Source organism: Eleutherodactylus coqui, chromosome 8 (assembly GCF_035609145.1).
Source record: "Eleutherodactylus coqui strain aEleCoq1 chromosome 8, aEleCoq1.hap1, whole genome shotgun sequence".
Taxonomy (NCBI): Eukaryota; Metazoa; Chordata; class Amphibia; order Anura; family Eleutherodactylidae; genus Eleutherodactylus; species Eleutherodactylus coqui.
In genome coordinates this window covers 183,794,765-183,819,065 of record NC_089844.1, presented here as the reverse complement: position 1 = coordinate 183,819,065, position 24,301 = coordinate 183,794,765, and the positions used below count along the sequence as shown (strand labels likewise).

Below are 24,301 nucleotides of genomic sequence, written 5' to 3'. Positions count from 1 at the left end.
ATCATAGTGACCAGGCTTGGTATTACAGACCACATTCTCATTAAAATGAGTGGGAGCATAATCTGTAATACAAAGCCTGTCCACTTGAGTGGGAACGGAGCTGTCCATGTACTACAGAAATCAGCAGAGTGAATGAATAGACTTGCTTGGCAAACAGCTGATTGTCAGGGATTCCTGGCAGCAGACCCCCACCAATCTACTATTTAACTACTTAAGTAGTTTACAACTGGACAAGAGCTTTAATAAAAGTTATGGTTATATATACCCAAAACGCTGCCACTGAAAAATGTGACTTGTTTCATAAAAGCACGAACTCACAGCTATTTTCAACTTTAAATTAAAAAATATATATTATCGAATGCAGAGACGCAAAAACAAAACCATTCCTTCGATCCCTAATTCCAAAATAGGCTAGGCTGTGAAGGGGTTAAAGACCATTTTCATTAAAGACTCACTTTGTTTCTTCCATGCTGAAGTTCAGTAAATCATTCTCGGACTCGGTCGTCACCTCTCCGCAAGTGTGTTCTGTTGTAGGCTGTGGAGAACCGTTTTCTGCACTCAAGAGTTCTGCTGGAGGCGCTGCGATTTCTTCCCCCTCCGTCACTGCACAGGAGACCTCCTCTGCCGTCACAGCTGGCAAAACAGAAATGTGGGGGGGAAAAAAAAAAAATCCTAAATGTCATGAGATGCTTTAAAGAGACGGTTACCTACTTTTAGTACTACCAGCTAAGCTTTTGTGCTAAAAGTAGGTGGCCCGCTGAGTCGTCACCCCAGTGTGAGCGCTGGAAGCCGCTGCTCAGGACATTAAGCAGTGCAGCTAAGTAGTCTGGCCGTTCTACTTTAATAATGGGCGGACTACTCAGCAGCGTCGCTCTACGGACTCAGCGGAGGCTTCCAGCACAGACACAGCGGGTTACCTATTTTTAGCTTAGCTCATAGGGTTAAAGTAGGTGACAGTCTCATTTTCAAGTTGAATGATGGAATATTTTTCAGATTCCGTTCTGGTAATTGTGTGATTGATAAATCTGCTCATGGCGCCTAATAACTCCATCACAATTTAATAGCTGTCTGCAGAGGAAAAACCTGCAACTTGTCCACCGTCTGCAGAACCGTGCGTCTAAAGCCAGATACGAGAAGGAGTTAAAGTGATCGAATACATTCCTCAAATTCTGAGAACTACTTGTGGCAGCCTCCATAAGAATAAAATGATATATATTCTGAATGGATAGGCAACCTGCCTGTATTCCGCTTGTGCAGAAAACAGCAAGATAGCAGCATACCCACACCATAACAGCTCCGTGAATAAATACGGTACCAAAACCAAGCACAGTACATAAATACAGCCTCAGAACCAAAACTTGCATCATAAAGAAAGCACAAACAACTTCAGAACATAAATACAATACCAGAGGCAAGCTCATATATACCAGAACTAAGCAATCATGCTGCGGGGAAGTCAGTGGGCTAACAGTGGGATTTTGGAACGTCAGAGGGGAGAAGACAAGAGCCAAAAGGTGGAGGATTCATGTAGCTCCACAAGACAGAGGAAGATGATCATCTGGCCAAGTGGACATAAGGGGGCGGCGATGGCCCCCAACCTACAACCACCTGTGCCCCCCCCCCTCCACCCTACAAGCTGAAGACTGGTGCCCGGTGCGAAGGTTGCATGTTGCTAAGGCCAGCCATGGCGAGTCTGTTCTAAAGACGCCTTCATCTTCCTGCCCACGAAGTGCAGCCTGATCTCATGGAATCAGCTCCAAGAAAGGGCAGAGGACATAGATTCTGACTGGCGTGCACCAGCCATATGGCCTATCTAACCCACCTACTGACAGTACATCTACTAGCTGCAGACACTCTTCCCCTGCCAAGAAATTGAACAATTAAACTCTCAGATTTCCTCCAACCTTTTGTGGTAGTAAGATGGAAAGATATTGGATGCGACATGTCTTAACATCTAGGCAGCGAAAAGCTCCCCCGCTTCTTGTGAAGCTCCGATACCACTTGGAGGACAACGGCAGGTCAGGATCTCATAACTACAATATCGTCTGAGATGGAGTGAGGAGGAAATACAGAAAGGGACTGAATCTCGCTGACACTACATGCAGACGTAGTAGCCAGCACAAAGGACACCTTAAGAGACCGCTAAGGGTAAAGAACTGAGGGAGGACCGGTCATGGCTGAGAGTACAAGGTTTAAAACCCATGGGAGAACAGAAGGTTCTAAGGCTTAAGGGCCTTCGGCCGCAGATGGCCAGCAGGTCGTCCCAGTGATACCCATTCCTGTGCTTTTACACTACTAGAATTTATTGTCCCATAGCTACTGGACTCTCGCTACATTGTTTAATAATGCTCTGTTTAAACATTTAACTGGTTAACAGCCGCAATCAGAATTATCTCAGATCCTGGGTGTTGTAGGTGGGCGTTGTCTGTGAAAGACAGCCGACACTCGCTCTGTATGGAATGGGGTCCACTTCTCAGTCTGCTCCATACAAACCTACACAAATCTGATGCATATGTACATTGGATGTCGGCAATGGTGTACAAATATTCGTGAATTAAGATGTGTTGGTTACACGGCCATAGGTTTCCATATGATGGACAGGAGGGCTGTCCAGGAGGCTGGCTATGGGGAGAGGAGGTAGGGAGTATACAGTAGCTAAAGCAGTAAAAGCTATTGTGCTGAAATGTTTTGTCAAGTGCGGTAAGGACAAGGGATCGCCGTAGCCATACACTGGCCTGGTATTGGTGTATATATACAGTTATAGGGGAGCGGCAGGTGACGGCCACAACTGGGGATTGGTTGATGTGTACTCCCTGGGTGGCTCCCATCAGCACTCCTAGGGCTGCTGTAACTATTTTTCCCTGGTGGACTTCCATCTGAGCTTCTTGAGCTGCTGTCACTGCACCCCCCCCCCCCCCCCCCCCCCCCCCCCCCCCCCCCCCGGCAGACTTCCATCTCCACTCCCGACCACGCTGTTTTCACTGCTCTGCCATCTTCTCCCCCCGGGTGACTTCCATCTCCGCTCCCGACCAAGCTGTTTTCACTGCTCTGCCATCCTCTCCCCCTCCTCCCCCCCCCCCCGGCAGACTTCCATCTCCGCTCCCGACCACGCTGTTTTCACTGCTCTGCCATCCTCCCCCCCTCCTGTCACACATACAGCAGTTCAGCCTTCTCCACTCCCGGCTCCACCGCTCACACTACCCCGGCGTGCTACTTCATCTCCTCTCTGGCCTCCTGCCATGCATGCCGCTGTCCTTCCCCGAAGTGCTCCATCTCCTCTCCAGCCTCCTCTCATGCATGCGGCTGTTCTTTCCTGCCTCCCGGCTCCGCCGCTGACACTGTCCCCGATGTGCTCCATCTCCCCTGCGGCCTCCTGTCATGCATGCCGCCGTTCTCCCTTGTCGGCCCCTGGCTGGGAAGTAGGGTCAGCGCTGAGGTACCATCGGCTACAGGAGGACTAGCTGCTGGGGAACGCAGGGTAGCTCTGGTCCCTCGTCAGCCAATCCGGAGCTTTGAGGAGCGTTAACAAGGCATGCTGTCACTCTGCAGGTCTCCACCCATTTTTCTGGTGGAGACAAGATACACCACTGGCCTCAGGGGGAAGTGCTGTACTTACCGGCACCAGGAAGGGGGGGGGGGCTACTAAAGCATTGGCGAGGGAGCAGCAGGGGATTCAAGAGGGGTGTATTGTGTGATTTTACATTTCAATTAATAAGTTATACTACATTTACAAATTTGCTCAGTAAACACCTTGATAAACGTATTTTGTGACTCTATATTACACATTCTTTAACTATCTTCACAGTTGGCAACAGTAACAAATCTGTGTGGTTTTTGTTGACACTCATAAAACAATTTGTTAAGCACCTCCAGTAATCAGCATATTCCCAGACAGCTATATCAGCACTTTACGGGGAGTGATCTGGCATTAAAAACGAAAGGGCAGATGTTTCATTTAAAAGGTTTCTCTCCAACATATTATCAGATAACCTTGTCATGCAGCATCAAATGGGCCTTAAGAAATAGAAAATTTCAAATTTTATAGTTGTCTGAAATTCTTGTCTAATTAGAGAGGCAGCTGTGCGCTCCCTACTGGTGCTCCGATCCTGGTAGTCTGCTTAATTATATTATAATATATTATATACCTCGTGTGGTGCAAAGTATTAAGGCAACAGAAAGCAGTCCTAAGCTCTCGCTCATGACCTGAATGTTGCATGTAAGTGATCCCTGTAGCAACTAAAAAAATTTAAAGAACAAAAAAAACCGGTATAAATTGTATGACCACGAATGCAAGAAGTCTGATCGGTAAAGTGGGTGAGCTTGAAGCGAGAATAACTGATGAAAACTATGATATAGTCGGAATAACAGAAACATGGCTTGATGATAAGTGCGATTGGGCGGTGAATTTACAGGGTTACAACCTCTTCAGAAGAGACCGTGGGAACCAGAAAGTGAGAGGGGTGTGTCTGTATGTTAAATCGTACTTAAAGCCAAGACTACTGGAGGATATAGGGGTAGGAGATGAACAGGTGGAATCTCTGTGGGTAGAAATACAGGGAGGAAAAAATAACTAAATCCTGATAGGGGTCTTCTATAGACCACCAAAAGCAACAGAAGAAACTGAAACCTTACTACTAAGGCAGATAGAAGAGGTGTCAAACAGCAATGAAGTAATTATCATGGGGGATTTCAATTATCCAGATATAACATGGGAGAACAAAACCTGAAAATCTCACAGGGGTGATAAGTTCTTGAGAACAATTAAAGATAATTACCTTATCCAACTTGTGCAGGAACCAACGAGAGGGAGGGCCACTCTGGACCTAGTACTAACCAAAAAACCGGACAGAATAAACGGGGTACAGGTTGAGGGGTACTTGGGGAACAGTGACCATAATATAATCAACTTCCAGCTGTCATTCAATAGGAAGCCTTATCAGGGAGAGACAAAGAAACTAAACTTTAGTAAAGCAAAATTTGATGAGCTTAGAACTACTATCGGTAACATTAACTGGGACAACATCCTCAAAAATATCAGTACGGAGGACAAATGGGAAAAGTTTAAAAGGATCCTAATCACCTCATGTGAGCAGTTCATTCCCTTTAAAAAGAAAAGAACTTCAAGTAAAAGAAAACCAATGTGGCTCGACAAGACGGTAAGGGAGGCAATAAACGAAAAAAAGAAAGCGTTCAAACTACTAAAGCAAGAAGGCAGCGAAGAAGTGCTAAAATCGTACAGGGAAAAAAAGAAAATATGCAAAGATAGGAACAAAACTGCCAAGGAGGAAGCAGAAAGACTGATCGCCAAAGAGAGCAAAAACAACCTGAAACTATTTCTCAACTATATTTACAGCAAAAGGATTTGCACCGAGATCACTGGCCCTTTAACAAATAATGCAGGAGAAATCATTGAAGATGATGGAGGGAAGGCAAACCTAATAAATAGTTTTTTTTTCAAGCGTATTCACAAACGAAAAGGAAATGCCACACGAGATGCAGGGGAATAAAATGAACCCCTCACAAAATATCTCATACATAACGCAGGAGGAAGTGCGGAAATAGTTAAAGATGATTAAAATCGATAAATCGCCAGTTCCAGATGAAATACACCCAAGGGTACTAAGGGAACTAAGTGATGTGATAGCTAGGCCGCTATATCTATTTCTAGACACTATCAAGACCGGGGTTGTACCATTGGATTGGCGCATTGCCAACGTGGTTCCAATTTACAAAAAGGGGACCAAAAGTGAGTCTGGAAACTACAGACCGGTAAGTCTCACTTTCGTAATGGGAAAAATATTTGAGGGGTTTCTGAGAGACACCATCGAAGAATACCTCAAGGAGAACAACGGAATAACTCCTCACTAGCATGGATTCAGGAAGGCTCGATCAAGTCAGACAAATCTGATCAGCTTCTACGATGAAGTAAGCTCTAGGCTGGACCTGGGAGAGTCTATTGATCTCGTATATCTGGACTTCTCTAAAACATTTGACACTGTGCCGCATAATAGACTAATATACAAAATGAGACAGCTCGGACTGGGCGAAAACGTGTGTAAGTGGGTAAAAAATTGGCTCAATGATAGAAAGCAGAGGGTGGTAATAAATGGCTCATACTCTGATTGGGCCGTCGCTAGTGGGGTGCCACAGGGTTCAGTATTAGGCCCCACTCTGTTCAACATATTTATCAATGACCTGATAGAGGGGCTGCACAGCAAAATATCAATATTTGCAGACAACACAAAATTATACAATATAATCAATGCAACAGAGGACAATGTGCGGCTACAAAACGGACCCAGATAAGCTAGGGGCCTGGGCAGAAAAATAACAAATGAAGTTCAATGTTGATAAATGTAAGGTTATGCACATGGGGAGGAGAAACGGATGTCACCAATATACACTTGATGGGGCACTGCTAGGGAAAAGGGAAATGGAAAAAGACCTGGGGGTACTAGTGGATTGTAGACCTAACTGGAGTAACCAATGCCAGTCAGCTGCTGCAAAAGCTAATAAAGTCTTGGGGTGCATTAAAAGAGGTATAGGGGCGAGGGACGAGAACATTATCCTCCCATTATATAAGGCACTTGTCAGGCCCCACATGGAATACTGCGTACAGTTCTGGTCACCGGTGCTCAGGAAAGATGTTACAGTACTGGAGGGGGTTCAAAGACGGGCAACTAAACTAATACATGGAATGACGGGACTGGAATACCCAGAGAGGCTATCCAAATTGGGATTATTTACTCTAGAAAAAAGACGGCTAAGGGTTGATCAAATAACTATGTATAAATACACGAGGGGACAATACAAGGATCTCTCCCAGGATCTGTTTATACCCAGGACTGCGACGGTAACAAAAGGGCATCCGCTACGTCTAGAAGAAAGCGGGTTTCATCATCAACATAGAAAGGGGTTCTTTACTGTAAGAGCAGTGAGTGTGGAACTCTCTGCCTGAGGATGTGGTGATGGCAAAATCCATAGAGGAGTTTAAAAGGGGACTTGATGTCTTTCTAGAGCGGAAGGATATTACAGGATATAAATCCTAGGTTAATTGTTAGTCCGGGTATACAGGCAGGTAGGAACTATTAGGGGTTGATCCAGGGAACAGTCTGATTGCCATTAGGGAGGCGGGAAGGAATTTCCCCCCCAAATTGGCTAATTGGATACTGCTCTTGTTTTTTTTTTTGCCTTCCTCTGGATCAACAACACAGGAGGATAAATAGGCTGGACTAGATGGACATGGTCTTCATTCAGCCTTACAAACTATGTTACTATGGGTGCTTTCACCCAGGCGGAATTAGGCTGCAGGATGCACTCGAGGCCGCAGTAAATCCCGCACGGCTGTGTGGTTTGACGCTGAATTGAAAATGTCCGAATTCTGCCAGCAACTCCACATCAAAATTTGCAATAAGACTTACAGGTTTTGGTGCGGAATGCGCAGTGGTGGATTAAATTATAGAATTGGGTACTTTGGACTAATTGCAGCCTGTGTAGGAGCATCCTAAAGGAGTACAAGAGGGGCCCAGACTCCTTTCTTGAGCATTACAATACTACATTGCTTTAGTCACCGATTACTTCAGAAGGATCGGTGATCCGGGGATTATGCTGATTGCAGATTGTAGTGATACCCACTATTTCCACAAGCCCTAACCACCACATATAGAGCTGGGCTGAGGGCAGTAATAGGGAGACAGCTGTCAATCAGTGACCCGAGGGCGGAGCTAACCTCACACCACATGAATAATGAGCACTACTTTCTCCCAGTGCTATATGTGCACTACAACTGACAGAATGTTATTTTCAAATAAACTACCTTACAGACACTTATAACAGACGTGGGGAAAATCTATTAGGCCGGTAGTGCAAATCCAGGAGCAGCTCGGCAATTAGAGCCAAATCAGGAGCGTCAGTGCGGCTTGTGTAACAGCACCCTAAGATTAGGGCTACACAGACTTTTTGTAGCGAGACTTTAAATGGGGTTTTAATCATAAATGCAAGTTGTTCCCTACCCACATTGCTGAGACCCCTGCAGATCTTGAGATCGGAGGACCCGGACTCCTTCCTGTAGGGTTACTGTACTCCCTGCTGACTAGAGTGCTGGTCGTACAAGTACACTAATGCTCCATTCACTTTCAATGGGACTGCGGAGATACCTGACAGAGTGCTGCTCGGCCATTTCTGTCAGCCCCATTGGAATGAATCGAGCGCTGATCGCGCATGCTCAACGAGCGCTTCATTCACAGTGGCGTGACGTGGTAGTCCTGTTCTTGGGATCGGTGGGGATCTCAGCAAGCTATCCTGTGGACAGGCATAACCTGATATTCTAGTACAACCACCGTAACATTGTGACTATTACTCGGCAGCTGCCGTGCGCAGGAGCGCAGTAGAGTGTATACAGCCCGCTGCGCTCCTCTGGACTACAGCTAGGTACAATGGGAAGGTCTCACTACAAAGAGTCTTTTGTATAGCCTCCGTCTAAGAGGCGGCCGGCTAAGACTAGTGACATCTCTGTCCCCTGGCTGAGACGCAGGCGACTACAGGATGGGATTTTATGTCCTCGTTTTTACAGATCCTTTCGAGGTAAGACTCTGATCATTGGGCTGTATATAAAGACTTGACCCACAAAGCAGAAAACAAACATAACTATTGATTGCTCCAGTTTTATGATGCCATTGCACACAATGTACGAGAGGAGAACAAAACATGCCGCCGCACTATGGAGCGCACGACAGTAAAATCACAATACGACAAACTGTACGCTGCTGCCACCTGCAGGCGGTTCTGAAACAGCAGAACAGCACACAATTAGATTGTCTACCTGGAAAGGCACGGAAATCTAATATTTTATGTGCTACCAAACAAACACTCAAGAAGTCTCTAAAGTTTCCGGTAGAAAAGATTACATTTACCTTAACCCTTTGAGGTCACAGATACTTAAAAAAATAAATAAAATAAACTTTATTTTTCCGTTGATGTAGCTGAAATGAAAAAAAAAAACAAACACAATTGTGCCATTCTGGGGGTGTGGGTGGGGTGGGCGGTGGAGGCATGCACACTGCAGCGAAAATGACAACTTTATTCTTTAGGTCAGTACAATTAGAACACTTAACATTTTGCATTAATTAAAAAAAAAAAATCTTAATTTTTTTGTTCCAGGCTTCAGATTATAACTATTTTTCCATCAATATAATTCACAGAGGCAAAGATACAAAATGTGTTTTGTGTTTTTTTTATTAGAAATCTGGGAAAAGGGTTTTCAAAACTTGGTTTTTGTAATCACTAAAAAAAAAACAAAAAAAAAAACCCTGACTTTATATATACTTATTTTAGTCCCTTAAGGAGACTTGAACTTACAATCATTTGATCGCTAATATAGTATACTGCAATACTACAGTATTACAATATACTGAATCAAGAGACGTAGCCACATAGAAGCATCTGACAGCGTTCCTGAGGAGTCTTACCTCATTCATCATGGGCAATGGCTTACAGCTCACAAATATTCCTGTGTGCTGCAGTCACCATCTTCGAATCTCAGCAAATAGTTTAAGGGGTTCAAGTCAGGTGACTGGTGACCATTCCAGAATCTTCTACTCTTTGTAAAGCAAAACATGCATTGGGGTATTTGTCCTTGCATTTGGTCAAAGGACACATTTCTTTAATGCAGTGTTTCTCAACTCCAGTCCTCAGGACCCCAAAACAGGCCATGTCTTCAGGATTTCCTTAGTATTGCACAGATGATGTAATTATTGTCAGTGCCTCAGACATTGCTACCAGTGATCTTACTATAGGCCATCTTGAAAACATGACCTGTTGGGGGTCCTGAGGACTGGAGTTGAGAAACACTGCTTTAATGTAACACAACGCTCAGCAGCCAATACGTGGTTAGATTTATTAATAAGGTTGCAAGCAAAACAATACAGGAACAAACTCAAATCTTTATTATATAGTTGCTGCCAGATGCATAAACAACCCTCTCTACCAACTGCAGAGCTTCTCCCTGCCAGCTTACAAGCAACCTTCTGAGTCTCACACAGACCAGCTTTCTGTGTCCCCAGACAGAGCAGCCAACTGTTCTCCTAGCTGCCCTTAAATATCCAGCCACTGAATGAATGTATCAAACCAACAAGCAGGTGAGACTCTCTCTGCTACTCTGCATAGGAGCGAAATCTAGGGGACCTATATCTCCCCTTGGCAACCATTCCTGTAATAGTGTGATAACATCTAACAAATGAAATTCATGCTCTTAAGGATTTGGGATTGCCACGATGGTGGAGTTGACTTAAAACTTTGGTAGGAAAGCAAGATCAGCCCGGAGAATGATTCTGTCTTAAGACCTGTAGCAACGGGTCACAGCAGATAAAGCCTGCAGCTCTCCAACTCTACCTGCAGATGGGATTGTCAACAAGGATACAATTGCAAGAGTAATGTCCTTGACAGAGGCTCAGATGGAACTTTAGGGAGTCCATTAAGGACTAGATTAAGGTCCGAAGGTGGAATACTGCATCTGGATACTGGAAATGTACTTTTGTTAGCTTTGAAGACTCTACCTTTCCATGGGTCTGCAGCTAGTTTTACGGCTCATTCACACGGGCCGTGTATTTTGTTACAAATTGTTTTTACAAATGCTTGTGTGAGACTGCAGCAGGCTTTAACCCCTTATCCGCACCTGCCTGGAGGAGGTCTAAGATTTCACTAATATCTGGTTTATCCTATATAATGGGAGATATTGATGCACACTATAAAGTGTGGAGAAAACCACAAAACTAAAGCTCAAAAACATACAACCCCTCCAGTTTGCAGTTTGGCGCCTCTTCGGGTTTTGCAAGCAGTTGCATACTAAGGGTTCGTCAGAAATAGCACCCATTTATCTGAATGTATGCAGCACACAGACTTTTCTACTCGGATTGATAATTAAGAGTTAGGGGGAGAGAGAAAAAAAAAAAAAAAAAAAAACCCACCCCACAGCATGTCCTGTTTTTGGAGTGCTGTCTGATGTGACTCACGCCCAACAATCTCGGGCCCAACCTTTACATCACCCATGTGCATGTACTGGTATTTCCCCACTATTTTCTATGTTTTATACGATATTCTGGTTCGCGCTGTTGCCCATCAGCGCTGGGGTCCTGGGTTCAAATCCCACTAAGGACAACATCTGCATAGAGTTTGTATGTTTTCTCCATGGTTGCGCGGTTTCCTCCGGTTTACCCTCACACTCCAAAAACATACTAATAGGTGGAGGTAGACTCGCCAAGTGATGTCCAGTGCTCCGGGATAAGTATACGCTGCATGAATGTATAATACACAAGGAGAATGGTTGGGATTAACTCCTTCACACCCAAGAACTCTAATTTGGGATTCTAGATGCTGCCGTCAGACTGACAGTGGCATTTAAAGAGTTAACAACCTCGATCACCATGAGCGCTGATCGTGGCTGTCGCCGGCAGATGTGAGCTGTCAAAAACAGCCAGTACCCACTGTGTATGGAGTGCAATCAGCTCATGATCCTGCTCCATACAAACATGTATACCCAAGAGGGTCATGGGAATAAAATTATCCATTTTGCCCTTCCCCTGACCAAACAGCTAGGTCTCCTCCTCGGGATGGGAGATCACTAGGGGGAGAGAAGAGGAGCTTCTTTACATCCAGGCTTCTTGTTCCTAAGGAGGAAGCCCTCTGTCGTAGTGCCCCCGCAGGTGAACGGAAAATAGTCATTTTGTGGACAATATTCAATACCGGAAATACTATAAAAACTTCGAGTCCCCAGAAGGCTTGTGGAGGACCATGCTCTTGGTAAGCCATGTAGCCCGCTGCACGAGGAAACCACCCACAAAAGGCTTGTGCAAGGGACCATGCTCTTGGTAAGCCATGTAGCGCGGTGTACGAGGAGACCACCCACAGAAGGCTTGTGTGGGGGACCATGCTCTTGGTAAGTCATGTAGCCCGCTGTACGAGGAGACCACCCACAGAAGGCTTGTGTGGGGGACCATGCTCTTGGTAAGCCATGTAGCCCTCTGTACGAGGAGACCACCTACAGAAGGCTTGTGTGGGGGACCATGCTCTTGGTAAGCCATGTAGCCCGGTGTACGAGGAGACCACCTACAGAAGGCTTGTGGGGGACCATCCTCTTGGTAAGCTATGTAGCCCGGTGTACGAGGAGACCACCCACAGAAGGCTTGTGTGTGGGACCATGCTCTTGGTAAGTCATGTAGCCCGGTGTACGAGGAGAACACCTACAGAAGGCTTGTGGGGGACCATCCTCTTGGTAAGCTATGTAGCCCGGTGTACGAGGAGACCACCCACAGAAGGCTTGTGTGTGGGACCATGCTCTTGGTAAGTCATGTAGCCCGCTGTACAAGGAGACCACCTACAGAAGGCTTGTGTGTGGGACCATGCTCTTGGTAAGTCATGTAGCCCGGTGTACGAGGAGAACACCTACAGAAGACTTGTGTGGGACCATCCTCTTGGTAAGCTATGTAGCCCGGTGTACGAGGAGACCACCCACAGAAGGCTTGTGGGGGACCATGCTCTTGGTAAGCTTTGTAGCCCGCTGTACGCGGAGACCACCTACAGAGCCCTCACCTTGGTTGTCCAGTTTCTGGAGGTCGGGAAGGTTCCTCAGAACAGTCATTCTGTACTTTTGGAGGTCGGGGCTGCAGCAGGGATTCTCAGACAGCCACAAGATTCTCAGCCTTGGCAGTTGCTTCAGGTAGTAAAGCTCAGCCAGACTGGAGAGGTTATTCTTCCTCAGGTATAGTTCGGTCAGGTTCTGGCAGTGGCTGATTGGTTCCAAGGTGGAAATGCTGTTTGCACTGAAAAAAGTGTTACAAATATTAAAAACACACACCTGTATGCCAACCCGCCCCCTGTACTCATCCATGTAGGACACCAGTTGTAGCACAGGTGAGGGTGTGGGACACTATAGTATGATACTTGTATTGGGAATCCACATGTGTATAAGAAAAAGGGCCAATCATCCAGAACAACAGTAATTCAAAATTATATTCATACATACACACACGCTGTTCAAAGACATAGAGAATGTTTATAGCAGTTCATAAATAAAGAGAATCCATCCACACTAGTCTGAAGACAAGACAATGAACATATCTATACGAACAGTATTTTGTTGCTGAGGGGTATATACAGGGCACCATGATGAACGGCGCCATACTAGTAACAAAGGGCACTGCGCACAGGCCGTTATATAGCTAGTAGGCGGCTGCCATCAGTCTAGCCGAGCTGGCGGCTGCCATCAGTCTAGCCGAGCTGGCGGCTGCCATCAGTCTAGCCGAGCTGGCGGCTGCCATCAGTCTAGCCGAGCTGGCGGCTGCCATCAGTCTAGCCGAGCTGGCGGCTGCCATCAGTCTAGCCGTCTTGTTTTTTTTCATGTGTTCAGCTAAAAACTTTGTTTGCTACTGATATGAAGCCAACATAACATAATAAAGTACAGTCCGATCATAACGCGTAAAGAGAAGTGTCCGGGTCGTTATGCGCAGAAAGTTGAAGTCTCGCCAGTGGCGTCCCGAAGACATAATTGATATCTCCTTTTGTATTCCGATTTTTTGCGAATATGTCGAGAAGTGTAGGTCCCAGAGAGCTGAGGTATATTCCACTCCACATATACACATGTGAGGTATATACATATGTGTGTGCGGTGTATAGTTAGGTCTGTTGGTTGACTGCAGTACATGGAGCCCCTGTCATGGTCCGGAGGAGGACAGCAGGGTCTGAGCAGCCGGCACAGTTCTCATCAGACTGCTTTATTACTACAGTATGCAGAGAGGGTCATAACCAATCAGAGGCTGGATGCAAATCCCAGCCAATGAGAGAGAAGAGAGGAACCTGTTAAAGTGTATCTGTGTGTGACGCCGGAATACGTTGGTAAGTTTCAGCATCAGATTTATTGTGAATTTGTGAAAAATGGTCAGTCCTAAAGAGCTGAAACACAGTTTAAAACCTTTCAAAGCGCCCGATTTACCCACGTGGCTATTGGGGGCCGATTGTTCTTTATGGATGGCCAACGACTGACCAGACAACATGAGTTCGTATTTGTTCCCTACAGGTATATATAAGCACGACAGGAAATGAGGATCCTTTACCTTAAGGTCATAACTTCTACATTTGGAAGCTCCTGGCAGATCGAGATCTGAAAGAACAAACCAGATTTATAGAAGACATTAGTGGATGGAAGATGAATTCCCGAATTTTCAGTAATGTCTGCGTGTATTAAAGCGATATTACTCTGTAGCAGAACACTTTGGTGGCTTTACACACCCTTTTGTACAAGTCTTTGGATGGGAGCATTAAAGGGGTTCTCTAGTACATTGGAGGCAGTGTGAACCCAGTACTTCCCTCCTACTGCCATGATGCTCCTCTACCGCGGTCTCCAAGTCTTCTGTTGACAAGCGCTGCAGCGGTCATGTGTTTACCTATGTGACCACCGTAGCCAACAGAATGCCCAGTGGGGACAGTACTGATGACATCCCGTAAAGCCTCCTGGGGCTTCTATGTTAGCAGCCAACGTTACAGCCCTACAGGACATGGGTCCACCTGCCAGATGCCACAACGTCTCGGCAATCCGGCGTCGTGGCGAGTAGATTTATTAATATAGATTTGGGCAGTTGTGAATTCTGTTGAGGCCTCGGAGGACCCACAGGTGTAACGGCAGACCCCCAGTGAGTACCACCTGTACACCCTCTGGGTTCGCCTTCATTGTTTACCACAACCATACTACATAGGGCACGGTCCATTTTTCTAAACTCCTTTCTACAAGACGGCTAAGAAAATACAGAACCGTTGTGTCTACTTTTTACTGTAGAAACAAACAAAAAGCGCTCCCTAGAGTAGCGATCACGCAAGGTAATAACGTAGGCTATATATAAAGCAGCTGCTCCTCTGGGGTCCGTGTGATAATAAGCTCATCCCAGCTGCCACGTCTCCCGGGACGGAAGGAAGGATCCTCAGAGAAGAGCCAAGAGACAAAGAAGAAACTTCCAGAAGGTGTTCAGCACTTCTGCTTTGAAGGACTTGATTGGCAATGAGGGTTTTTGACAGTGGACAGTTTTATTAGTTACACGTTTCAGCACTGAACAAGCCCCTTCATCAGACTTTATACAACAAAACTGCGTAAGTGACATTTAAAAGAACGGGGGCGCGTGATGTCATAGAGGCGACGGGCTCAAGACCACGTCATCGTTCAAGTATACAGAACAGGATTTTTTTTTTAACCTATCAATTCATAAAATTGCAACCTAATATTAAAACCAAACACTTAAAGAAATAAATATAATTTTTTTCCCCCATTCCTACAGTTCTTTGGCCGCACACGGGCGTCAGCATCAACCCTCATGTAACAGAGAAGACAAAGAAGAAAAATACATCTGAAAGCAATGATGCTTTCAGATGTATTTCAGTGCGATAAACACTTCAGGTTAACCCCTCGTGGACCGTCCACAGACTTTAAACATCCAGGCGCTCTGCAACTAACTGCATGGGTGTTTTAAACTGTACTGCGGTGCTTTGATGCCGGCGTCTCTCTCACCTTCCTCTGACCACTGAGATCATGGAGGTATGCAGAATGCAGCGGGAAAAGCTCCTGCTGTTATTGCTATGATAGCCAGCAATCACATGACCAGAAACCGCGCCAAATGGTCTCCGGGCATGTAACCGCTGTGGTAGCTGTCACAGCGAGCAAAAGGAGGTTCTCCCACCCCTCTACATTGGGGCTCCGTGACTCTGCTGTAAAGACAGCTTAGCTCGCCGACCTTGGCATCAATTGTGATTTTCTGTTCGCAAGGGCCCCCCCTTCGTGGCTTCCTGTGACCCCCTTGTGTATGCGGCCAGGCATTATCCTGCTGGAAGCCGCCATGAGAGGAACACATGTGGCTGCAGGATGTCCTGAACATATCGCTGAGCTGTCACGGTCCCCCCTACCACCACTAGCGGGGACTGACTGTTGTATGTGGTATCCTTCCAGAACATCCCACCAGCAGGGGGCAGTGTGCCGCTAAACAGCAAAGACAGGATTATCGGAATAACGATCCGCGCCACCATATAATAAATAATGGGAGTAACTCAGGAAGAATTTAAATTTATTTGCAATAGGAACCCAGAAATGCCATATTTTTACTTCCTGCCGAAGGTTCATAAAAACAGTAAAATACCACCTGGGCGACCGATTATTTCGGGGATCAATTCCATTACCAGCCCATTATCTGAGTATATAGATAAGCACCTTCAGAGATACGTAGTACATGTACCTTCTTATGTTGAAGATACAGGACATATTTTAACCCTTTTGAGAGAACTCACTTGGAAGAACACCTATGTATGGTGTACCTTAGATGTCTGCTCCCTATATACAAACATTTTACATGAATTAGGAGTAGAAGCGATCTCACATTATTTGAAAATGGACCCACTAATGCCACCGAATCAAAGAATTTTTTAATTGATGCTATAAATTTTATATTAAAAAACAATTATTTTACATACAATGGGACCTTTTGCATGCAAATTAACGGTACGGCGATGGGAACAAAATTCGCCCCAAGTTACGCCAATCTTTTTATGGGATATTTTGAACAAATTTTTTTTAATGATCCAAGAATTGTATTTTTTAGACGCTTTATAGACGACATTCTATTTATTTGGGAAGGTGAAATGGAAGATCTTAAAAAAATTTGTTTTAGAGATAAACAATAATTCTTTTAACCTTAAATTTGAACATAATATGAGTAAGACAGAGGTGATATTCCTAGACCTAGTGATATCCTCAGATAAGGGTCACATAGAAACTAGTACCCATTTCAAAAAAACTGATTGCGACAGCTTTCTGAAATTTTCGAGCTGTCACAAGAAAGAATGGAAGATCAACATTCCTTACGGACAATTTAAAAGAATCCGTAGAAATTGTTCATCAATAGAAATGTATTCTTCCCAATCCCAGGTTTTAAAAGAGCGTTTTAAACAAAAAGGATATCCTACCAATTTAATAGATGCTGCCTACGTAAAAGCACTCAATGAGTCCACCGACCCAACTAAAATCCCCTTTGAGATACAGACAGAAAACAAAAAAAATAGACTCTGAAAAAAATGTGTTATTCATAACAAAATATAATTCCCAATCAACTATGATTGAAAAAATAATGAGAAATAATTGGAATATTTTATTAAAAGACCCAATTTTAAACAAAGAAATACAAGATAAACCTAAGGTAATTTATCGCAGAAATAAAACCATCCAAAACGCACTAGTCCATCAAACCCGCATAAAAAATTAAACAAAGAAGTTTTGAAGAAACCCATGGTGACAGGAGTTTATGGTTGCGGAAAGAAAAAATGCAAGTGTTGCAGCAATATTACACAGGGTAGAAAATCAGTATATTGTCCAAAAGAACAAAGACATTAAAATCAACCAGTTTTTAAATTGTTGTTCTAAATGAACACCCTAACTTCTTTTGGTCTGATCGAGGTTTTAGAGAAGGTTTGATATTTATCTATTGTTCATTATTTATTATTTTATATCATCAACTGTCATTTATTTTAGGATGTAGTTTAAAATATGTATTTTTTCTGATAAGATATTATGGTTTTACCTACTTATTAAGTTTTATATTAATATTGGGTCTATTTTAGGTGGATTTTTCATTAAGCTTTTATTGGCTCATTCTTACATTTTTACACATCATTCATAATGTATTGATAATCTATATAATATTCACTATTTATGTATGCATGCATCTGTAAGTTTTAGTAGTATAATCCCATTATATGGTTTTTATATACTCAATCCTTGTACTAATATTGTCCACCTTCTTCAATTAATTGATTTAAATCTTTTGTATAATTAATTTGATGCAACACCACTGCATTGCTTCCTCTGGAGGTCGGAGCTATTCCTTTTAAACACGAGATCGGGAGCTATACATTTAGCGTCCCTCCCTTCTAGAATACGGATTTTACGTTTAGTACCAGCGCATACCTACGCTGGAACACCCTCTCCGTTACAAGGTATGACACTTAGATACCGCGCCGGAGCGACACGATACGGAGGCGCACATCAAGCACCTGAAGCTCCCAACTCCATAAGGTAAGACATGCTATTGAAAGGCTGTATTCTAATCTATTTTTATACTTGAGAAAGGCGTCTTAGAACGCCGAAATGCGTTGTATAACCATTGCTGCAAGATTTCCACTTGCATGCAATCTTTTTATTTGGAAATAAATTTATTAATATATATATATAAAGGCTGTCTGCCACGACAGTATATCTTGTGTGCCCTCACACATCCACTGGTCCCAACACCCCCTAACAGTCTGGTCAGATGCTCCTCTCTACTGGTGGTCTGTAGGGGGCATCCTGAGCCCGGTCACCTTGTGTGTCCTCACACATCCACTGGTCCCAACACCCCCTAACAGTCTGGTCAGATGCTCCTCTCTACTGGTGGTCTGTAGGGGGCGCCCTGAGCCCGGTCACCTTGTGTGCCCTCACACATCCACTGGTCCCAACACCTCCTAACAGTCTGGTCAGACGCTCCTCTCTACTGGTGGTCTGTCGGGGGTCCTGAGCTCGGTCACCTTGTGTGCCCTCACACATCCACTGGTCCCAACACCTAATAGTCTGTTCAGACGCTCCTCTCTACTGGTGGTCTGTAGGGGGGGTCCAGAGCCCAGTCACCTTATGTGCCCTCATCCACTGGTCCCAACACCTCCTAACAGTCTGGTCAGATGCTCCTCTATACTGGTGGTCTGTCGGGGGCGTCCTGAGCCCAGTCACCTTGTGTGCCCTCATCCACTGGTCCCAGCGCCTAACAGTCTGGTCAGATGCTCCTCTCTACTGGTGGTCTGTAGGGGGTGCCCTGAGCCGGGTCATCTTGTGAGCCCTCACACATCCACTGGTCCCAACACCTCCTAACAGTCTGGTCAGATGCTCCTCTATACTGGTGGTCTGTCGGGGGCGTCCTGAGCCCAGTCACCTTGTGTGCCCTCATCCACTGGTCCCAGCGCCTAACAGTCTGGTCAGATGCTCCTCTCTACTGGTGGTCTGTAGGGGGTGCCCTGAGCCGGGTCATCTTGTGAGCCCTCACACATCCACAGGTTCCAGCACCTCCTAGCAGTCTGGTCAGAATGGCCGTGTTATGGAGGTGAAAATTCCCCAAAAATTGTTGCATCCTTAGGACCAAAATTGACCAGGTCCCTAAGGGGTAAAAAAGTTCCAGAAAACCCGTTTAATATGGACAAACATTCATATAATTACATAAATATGCCGTGACATAGTAATGGGAACATATATAAAGTATAATGAAGGTGCTTATTCAGCACTGAAACGCGTAATTAATAAAACTGTCAAAACTCCTGATGTAATCTTTCAGAGCAGCAGCGAGTCTGAGTCCACCTCCTTGAGTCCTGAGTCCACCTCCTTGTCTGCTTGACTTTCTCCATGCAGCCGTACAAATGGCCAATACAAACAATGGGAAGAGATGAACAGAGCAGACGGCAGATAAAGTGGCGCGGCACTTATTGCGCTTTGAGACAGTAGTATTATTGTTCAAACGAATGAAGGTGAACGCCAATCGTTTGGTCTAAGCACGAGCCAACAATGGGCTGAGGGAGCCCATGCACAATCTCCAGCCTCAGCAGTCATAGTACACTCACCAATGAAGCCTGGGATTGGCAATGCAGTTATGCGCATGGTGAACGGCACTTGACCGCAGCTGGCTACAGTGCACGGAGACCTGCGCTCCAGTACTGGGTGACGCCACTAAAGGAGGAGACTGCGACTTTGTTCCTTCATGAAATTCCACTGATGCATTTTTTTTTTTTATTTTAGTCCCTGAAAATTACTTTCTAGTAAAGAAAACCACTTATTTTCCTTTATCTCCCGGAAGGATGGATGTGATTGGCTACGGAGATCGACCACTAGGGGGATCTTATAGTGATGGCTCACACCTACCGATTCCTAGTTTTACTTTACCTTGTATATAGTGTGCAGCTTGTTACTTTCATTTCTCTGACTTTGCATAGCAGTGAGTATGCAGAACTCAACAAAGTAGTTCTCGTAGCGCCATGGCAGATAAGTCTTCAGAATAAGCTGCCATGTGTACATGAGGAGTAACACTATTTACTGCATTATATGACTTGCATATAGAATTTCTTTTCACCAGTTGTTTTCCTCTGCAGGCTGTATATCTAATTGCCAGTTCTCCCTGAGCTGATGGGGGGAGACTAGCTGCTACGGTGTCTGCCATTAACCGCACACACAGAGAAGATGCTTCTCTCTTATCTCTGTAGCACATTTTCAGACATAGCAGCACCACGGGGGGCATCATATAGCAGTACTGAGCAGTGCACCTGTAAATCAAGCACTATGGGAAGATAGAAAAACGTACTAGAACCTGCAGCCATGTCTCCGTGTCTTTTTCTGCCTCTTTCACTCTGCAACTGCTGCCTTCTACCTCCTCCCTTCTCCATAGACTTTAGCTTTTTTTGTCTGCCCTTCTTTCACCTGATCATCTAGAAAGGTCATCGGCAGTTGATGGACGCTGGTCCGCCACATGGAACCCACGTCCTTCAGCGGTACAGTGAGCCGGACATGGTTATCAACGGTCAGCACAGGAAGTGGGAGCGCTGTCTTCACTCCCATTGAAATCAGAGGGAACTGTGTGCTGCTCTTCCACTTCCTGCCTCTTTCCTGGTCAAGATGTCACATCCAGTCCTGACCACGAGAGAAGCAGGAAGTAGCGCTCCCAGTGATTTCAGCCAGAACTCCCACTTCCTCCTCAGACCAGTGACTATGTCCACCGACTGCACTGACAGCGGGCCGGACAATCAGCTGATGGACAAAACTAATGCACTTCCTGCCCAGGACAGGATGTCAATAACAGGAACAAGAAGTGGAATGGCATCATGGCGCTCTCATGGATTTGAATGGGAGTGAGCCAATGCTCCCACTTCCGCCCCCAACTACTGATGACAACAGGCCAGATGATCAGCTGATTGACGGGGGTCAGCTGCTCAGCATCCCCCTGTCTATCAACTACTGATGGCCTATCTAGAGGAAATGTCATTAGCTGAAAAGAGCCCAAAATACCCTATAACTAAATTAACAAATTAAAAGCTTTTTGCAGGCATTACCACTAATAACCCAAACAATCAGTGAAGGACCCCCGCGGCGTGCGGATACTTACATCAGTAAGACGGCTGCCCCTGCAAGGAAGAAAGAGCAAGAGATAAGCATGATTACAGTCCGGAACAGGAACACAAAAATCAACAACTACCGTACATCGGATTGTAATATCTGAAACAGCGTGGAGGGAAGCCCCTCCAGAGCCGCGCACCGCTGCGGGGGCCACTACTACTTGGTTTGCATCGACAGATGTGCCTTGCATTCCACCCGTTAACGACTCTTTCACACAAGCTGAAGATTTCCAAATTCTTCAGCTAAAAACCCTAAAAATTCTGCACCAAAATCCGCCTGTATACGAGCGACTAGTGAGGAGAAAACAGCGAAATGTGGAAATATTCCGTCCACGTGAAAGGGCCCAACAGAGAAAGCCGTGAGAAATACACGCAACTTGTATACATTGTAATCAGTGGGAGCGCCGCTACACATAAATAAATGTGTCGCGCCAACTTATTCCGCAGCGCTTTTAGGTCATTCATTTATTACCCACCAAGTGGGTACTTATTTTACTGACCTCAGGAGGATGGAAGGATCAGTCAACTGAACCATGCGCAACCTTCAGATCGTGAGCTTAGAACTGCCTTAGCACGCTCTGCCACACTTCCTGTGCGCCTTATGAACAGGCGAGGACAAGATGTCCGGACCACGAGAGAAGCCGTAAGTGGAGTAGTGCGACTGATTCCAATGGGAGTGAAGCCGGTGCTCCCACTTCCTGCCATGACCACTGATGACAAGGACCGTCCCCGCTGCACTGACAGTGAGCCGGGCAACTAGGCGACAGATGGGGATCCTGAATGGCAGACCCCATCCATCAACTACTGATAATCTATCAGAAAACAGGTCATCGGTTCCAAAAGCCCCAAACCCCCCCCCAGTGATCGGCCTACTTCGGCCAGAATGATGCAGGGATTTTTATCTCAATTTTCAAAGCCCATAACTTCTGCTGTTCCGCCCACACGCTTGTTTTAGGGCGTGAGCTATAGTTCTTATTAGTACATATTATGCATTATACACCTTTTATTAACTATTTTTGGGGGGCCAGGAGAAAGCAGAGCAGCGATTCTGCCGTTGGGTTTAGGCTTTTTATTTGCATTCACAGCACCGTGGACTTTATTTCCCACCGCTGGAGCGCTGTGACAGTTGGTTTTTGCGTGACGAGCTGTAGTTGTTATTGCTACCATGTTGGGGGAACATACGACCTTTCTGATCCCTTTAAGGCCCCCTGTCCACAGCCGAGGGGGAGCAGGGGGATCGCTGTCAGGTCTCCGAGGTCAGCCTGTCTGACAGATAGTCTCACCGTGGAGAATCCCAGCAATCGCAGCATGCCGATATTTAAATCCTGTGAGCGGAGATTCGCTACGATTCTCCGCTCGTGGACGCCAGCGCAACGCTATGGAAAGCGTCAGGGAGCATGATCAGGTCACCGCCCGTGGACCGACAGCCTTAAGGTGAACTGCGTAATAACGTCATTCTGGCTCCGTTTTTTAGGGGCGGGCCGTCTCTCACCAGCCGCTGTGCTATCTTTCCTACTTTCTTATGTCCTAGCAGAGGACCCGTACCTGCGATCACATTGATAATACACTGCAGTACTTCTGTACTGCGATGTATTATTGCCATTAAGAGCCATTAAAGGCCATGGCAGACCCGGGCGTCATCATCTCCGCGATGCCGTGATAAATGGGCGCTGGTTCCAGGGGTCATGGAGTAGCGGGCAGTATGGCGGTTTGCAGGGCATGGCACGCCACTATGTTACCGCTCTGTGTGTTGGTGGCGGCATTACTGCACAGTATATGGGACGGGATTTGTGTGCCAGGTCTGTCTTCCAGCGCCCGCCCGGACATCACACACTGCCGCCTCACAGTCGCCAGGCTTCATCATATATCGGCGGCGTGAAAACAGACAGGCAGGAAGGGGAAAAGATGGATCCTGTACAGTTGTAGACTTTGTGGCCAGACAGGTCTTCCCCACAAGACATCCCTGTCATGGCAGAGGGCACAAGGACTGGCACAGCAGAGGGTACATGCATGCAAGCACAGTGGAGGGCGCATGCATGCAGGCACAAGGACTGGCAGGGCGGAGGGTACATGTATGCGGGTGCGGCAGAAGCACGAGAAACTGTGCAGGCATGTGGGTGCAGCGGTGGGCAGAAGCACTGACACAGTAGATGGCACTTGTATGCGGGCACTGCAGAGGGCAAAGCATTGGCACACATATGCGGGTGCTGTGGAGGGCACGAGGACTGGCACAGCTATGCAGGCACAAGGATTGGCACATGTATGCGGGCGCAGCAAAGGGCAGGAGGACTGGCACACATATGCGGGAACAAGGACTGGCACATGTATGCGGGTGCAGCTGAGGGCACAGGGATGCGGGCACAAGGACTGGCACGTCTGAGGGCACAATGATAGGCATAGCGCAGGGCACAGAGGAGGGCACGAGGACTGGCACAGCGGAGGGCACGGGGACCGGCTCAGGTATGGGCGCTCCATCACCCCGGCACTCACCAGCAGTTCAGCTTCCTCACGCTCTCCAGCTCCGACGCCTTTGCCCGGGACAGCACCTGCTTCCGCGTCAGCTTCATTCCGGCAGCCAGTTGCTGAGGACGGGGACGCCGCGGCTGCCGCTTGGTCGGTCGCTACGGGAACAGTGCGGGGGAGGAGGCAGCTGCGCTCCAAGCCTCGTTCCGGCGGAGACCGGAAGAGAGGGCCGGCCGGTAGGTGGTGTCTGTGCGGCGCCATACTGTTATGGCTGGAAGGCTGCCTGTTGCCCCGAGCAACCCATCCCAGCGCAGCTTACATCACTTATACTGCTGAGCTGAAATGAAAGCTGCGCTGGGATGGGTTGCTCGGGGCAACATAAGTGTTTGGCGGGCTACTTACAGTGCGTATCCATGGCAACTACATTGTGTGTGTGTATGAACATTCCCAGCTGCGCCTGCAGTTTGGGTCTACTTCAGACGCGGCGGCCGCCCGGACAGACCCCAATGACTATATTTGGTCCTTCTTGGATTCTGGACGCCATGTTCCTGGCTGTAATAGTGCGGAATGCCGCATCGGGGGCCCCGAGTGGAACCTTCCCTGCAGCCGGCCTTGGGGTCCGTGCACAGCCGCT

The 24,301-nt window shown here is 46.4% G+C and overlaps 1 protein-coding gene across 1 annotated transcript in view; it reads right to left on the bottom strand.

The window, feature by feature from the left end:
* The window catches only part of CFAP410 (cilia and flagella associated protein 410), a 37,724-nt gene extending 13,863 nt beyond the window's left edge, over positions 1-23,861 (bottom strand). Inside the window, exons 1-5 of the mRNA XM_066577080.1 lie at positions 23,695-23,861; positions 21,195-21,213; positions 14,106-14,152; positions 12,586-12,815; positions 456-633 (exon numbers count right to left, since the gene is read on the bottom strand). Coding sequence (XP_066433177.1) covers positions 456-633; positions 12,586-12,815; positions 14,106-14,152; positions 21,195-21,213; positions 23,695-23,771 — 551 coding nt within the window. The 5' untranslated portion in view covers positions 23,772-23,861. The remainder of the gene's footprint in view (positions 1-455; positions 634-12,585; positions 12,816-14,105; positions 14,153-21,194; positions 21,214-23,694) is intronic.
* Between the last annotated feature and the right edge of the window lie 440 nt (positions 23,862-24,301).